Here is a 4120-nt window from a genome sequence, read left to right as displayed (position 1 = left end):
TTAAACATTAATTTTGTTACGCATTCAACCAGTTACATACATACATACACAATCGGACACATAATCGTGAATTGGTCTATACCAATTAACTGATGATTTCACGATAATTATAGACCCAATTATTGATTTTATTTATTATTTTGTTACATACACAGTCTTACATTTATTAGATCAGTAATTAGATTTTTTCAAATGTGATCTGTCTTATTCAGCTAGAAATATATACAGAATTTTTATTATTTTCCTGAAGATATACAAAGATATTTTATTCCGTTATGAATATGCAGATTCAGCAGAATATGTAATTTTTTTCTTTGAAGAATGGGTCATTTATAAATTTCATGGGACTCATATACGGAACAAATAATATATCGTTAGGTGTATAATACGTGCCGAGGAGATATAATATACAATATACGACTAGGGGTGAAACACAAAAAAAACAGACTAGATTTTATCTAACGATTGCATTAGTTATCATAGATACTTGCTAGACGATGGTGACAAGCCATAGTTTTTAGCTTCAGTCCATTTTTAATTTTATCACTTACTCAATATTTTAAACAATTTGTTATGTATGATAATGACGATATGAGTGGCATCCGCATTACACAGCTTTTTGTAGAAATTCACCATCTACTCCAGGTAACCTCCCATTGAATGAATGAATTTTACTTCCTACTCTCAAAAATATGTACGATAACCAATAGAAAAACGCTCATATGGACATGACTCTTGCATAACCTAGACACATGGACATGCAATTGACATAAATAGAATACCATTAATTATAGCGCTGGAGGTAAAACTGTTATATGCTCATATTTGATAGGGTTTTTAAGTGGAATATGTCGAATAATCAACGCACTTGACAGCATTAATTAAATGCCATCAGCTCCAGGTATTGCAGCCACTTAGGCTGGAACAGTACGTTAATGGTCCGAAGTGACAGATCTGTTGGACCCTACATGTCTCCCCGATAGGTATAAATATCAGAGGATCAAAATGTTCATTGTTATAAGATGAGCAACTCTGATCAAAACCCTTGTCTACGTGGTAGGCGTATGCACTTCATCAAATTCATGATCAAGAATGTGATAAAGTGCTTTATCACATTCGTGAGATTTATCAATCAATAATATTTTGATGATACTAACCTGTCAATACGGTGACGAAATGTAACTCGAATGCAATTCCTGTAAATGTGACCGAAAATTGATATTCACAAATAAATAAAATAATAATTTCAATTGATGCAATCCATTCGGGTAGAAATACGAAAATAAACAGCCCAGATTTTACCTAATCGTCTCACTTTTTTAGATATTTGCTGGACAATAAGATCATAATGATCCTAAACCTAAAAATTGTGTTTTGCTACCTTAATATTGTTATGAATTACATTTTAAAAGTAAGTGGTGTTCCCGGTACAACTTATCAGGCGGTGAGTGATGCATTTACAATTTTCATCTTGCGTAAGATCTATAATTTAAGTCCTAATAGACGTATTATTCGGATAAATAAAATTATTTAGGAAACTTCCCATCGCTCGGTATGGACACGATACTCATGAATATGATTTTTTACTAGCAAAATTTTTCATTATAGGTCATAATTATTATAACTATTTCCCTTCAAACTGGAATCTACCTAAAATAAAATGGTAAACGTGTGATAGTTCTATACGTGTGAGCCCGTACGAAAATGTTGTACTGTGTTTTTGGAAAACAACCAAGTTCAGAGTATTTGATAAACTTCACACATCTATATATGCACGCAGCTGTGGAATTTTATAAGTTTATGCAAAAGAATTGTTTCATTTTATAATTTATAAGAACTCCTCCTAATCATGAGTGAGTTGATAAGTGTTCAATTCCACCTTCGAACCAACTCTACTCCTCTGAGTTTGTCAACTTTGTTATCAACTTAGTTTATCTGTACAAATCTACCTACCTCTACTATCATCCCATTTGGTACAAATGTATTCATAAAATATCAATTAATTTTAACTCTGAGCTCACAAATTTCCATATTCTCAAGCCGGTAAGAAGGACACTTCCCACAAATTTACCAATTTCAAATAATGTTTGCATTTTCAATTTCTATAATAATTTTCAGCTCTCATCTTACAGAGATGCATATATGTACATGTAAATGTATTTTATGCAAGTTTGATTGAAGACCAGAGCATGCTTTTTATTAATAATCTTATATTAGTTTTTTCATTGAGTCGAAGAGAATTTCTTGCTGGCGCCGGGAGCTAAAAAAGCAGGTTACCAAATGACATTTTAATGGAATGCGATGTAAATGTATTTGTATATTCATATATGTTTTGATTTCTCTCTCACGTATTTCCAACATTGTACGGCCATCATTGTTAGCCTGCATCAAAAACTACATTTAATAAATAAATTCTTTCAGTTTGCCCTGACGAACGTGCCATACTTCGAAGGCCTGTGTGTCCCGACGTACGTGGAAGTGAACCTGGCGCGCGGCATTTCGCCTCGCATCTTGTGCCTCTTGAAGTGCCGGCAACTTCCTACGTGCACCTTCTTCACCGTCGCAGGTTACTATAATATTTTGCCTTTTTAAATTAAAAAAATAATTGTATTATCTGTGAATGCTGAAATTCTAGTGATATAGTAATGTCTTGATTAAATGACTAGTACGCTATAAATGAAATATGAAATTGACATATTAAAAGTTTCACTGTAAATAATAGATTGATATTATATATATATATATATAATATATCACTGTAAAATGAAAAAAAGTATAGTAATTATCTGCGTTTATAAGTCAAACCGGAGAATTGGAGTGGAAGTAGTAGAGAACCGCAATATTGCATCAGAGTTGTCAAAAATCAAATTTACTGAGCAAATCCACGGTCTCCACAATATACAATTTCATTAATTTTTTCATATTTTTATTCGAATAGCTCAAACTTTTTTAAATTATAAAATGCGGAATCCCAGAAGTGAAGTTCTCAAATAATTAACTATTTTTTAAACGTACTGAGTTAATGAGTATGTCATCCATGATAACAATAGTACATATTTTTTAAAGTGTCAATTAATGCTGCGTCAATGTGTACGTCATCTATGATCACAATGGTACATATTTTTTACTGCGTCAATTAATGCTGCGTCAATGTGTGCGTCATTCATGTTCACATTAGTACATATTATTTTCAACGAGCATAGGCTCAGTTTGCAAGTTATGGACGTTTACGCTGGACGAGAGCTACCATCTTGGGAACTTCACGACTCCTACGGTGACCTCCTACTGGCCCAAGCTCGGGCCCACGGCCCCACGCCGCGACGTAGCCCTCATGAAGCCTGCTACGTCGGGAAGCATCTACTGGATCTTCCAATCTGGAGCCATGCTGGTCCCGTTTCATTATATGCATTTATATATAAGGATATATACAAGTTTCGGCCAATAACCGGACATGATTGGTAACATTACCGGACATGGGTTAGAAACCTGGACAAAATTACGTCCGGTTATATACAATGTAACTAGTTTGTAGTTGAAAATCAGACGTAAAAATAATTGAACTACACTACCGGACATCAAAAAATGCCAACCTCGTTAGAGTTAGGGTTAGAGTTAAAGTTAGGTGTGTATAAAACCTTTCTTTACGTTGCTAGAGACCTTTCTACAGGGGTTAGGTCCATCCAGGTCAAGTTTTTTACCTCTTTTGCGATTTAGTAAAAATATTTAAAGTCCGGATAAGTGGAAGTACAGTATATCTAATGTATATAGTGGATAGTATGTAAGATCTTCGGTGTGATTCGGTTGAATAAATATGAATGATCGATGTTTTCACAAAACCTACGCAATGGCATATTCTCAAAACCACTGCATGCATTTCCAGACGTACGGCTCGATGTGTTTCCCGAATCCGAACAACTGCACAGCGACGAACTTTTCCGTTAACTGGGCTCGAGTGGACTTGCTGCAGCCGGAGCCTGTCAAGACCATCGTGCTCACCGCCCCAGTCAACGCCGCACTTCCATACTTCGCAAACATCACCATCAGGGTGAGTCAAGTCCATCGTGTTCACCGCTCCAGTCAACGCCGCACTTCCTTACTTCGCAAACATCACCATCAGGGT

The 4120-nt window shown here is 35.1% G+C and overlaps 1 protein-coding gene across 1 annotated transcript; it reads left to right on the top strand.

Moving 5' to 3' along the window:
- Positions 1-1393: 1393 nt before the first annotated feature.
- On the top strand, positions 1394-4045 carry LOC125177618 (the record flags this gene model as incomplete). The annotated part of the gene is given in 4 exon segments (XM_047879672.1): positions 1394-1444; positions 2422-2566; positions 3204-3388; positions 3881-4045. Coding segments are annotated over 4 exon segments (546 nt in total), but the record flags the coding sequence as incomplete, so codon positions are not given.
- Positions 4046-4120: the final 75 nt, after the last annotated feature.

Source organism: Hyalella azteca, unplaced genomic scaffold (assembly GCF_000764305.2).
Source record: "Hyalella azteca isolate HAZT.00-mixed unplaced genomic scaffold, Hazt_2.0.2 contig3598, whole genome shotgun sequence".
NCBI lineage: Eukaryota > Metazoa > Arthropoda > Malacostraca > Amphipoda > Hyalellidae > Hyalella > Hyalella azteca.
The sequence above is the reverse complement of the archived record's forward strand: the minus strand, read 5'-3'. Positions and strand labels throughout refer to the sequence as shown.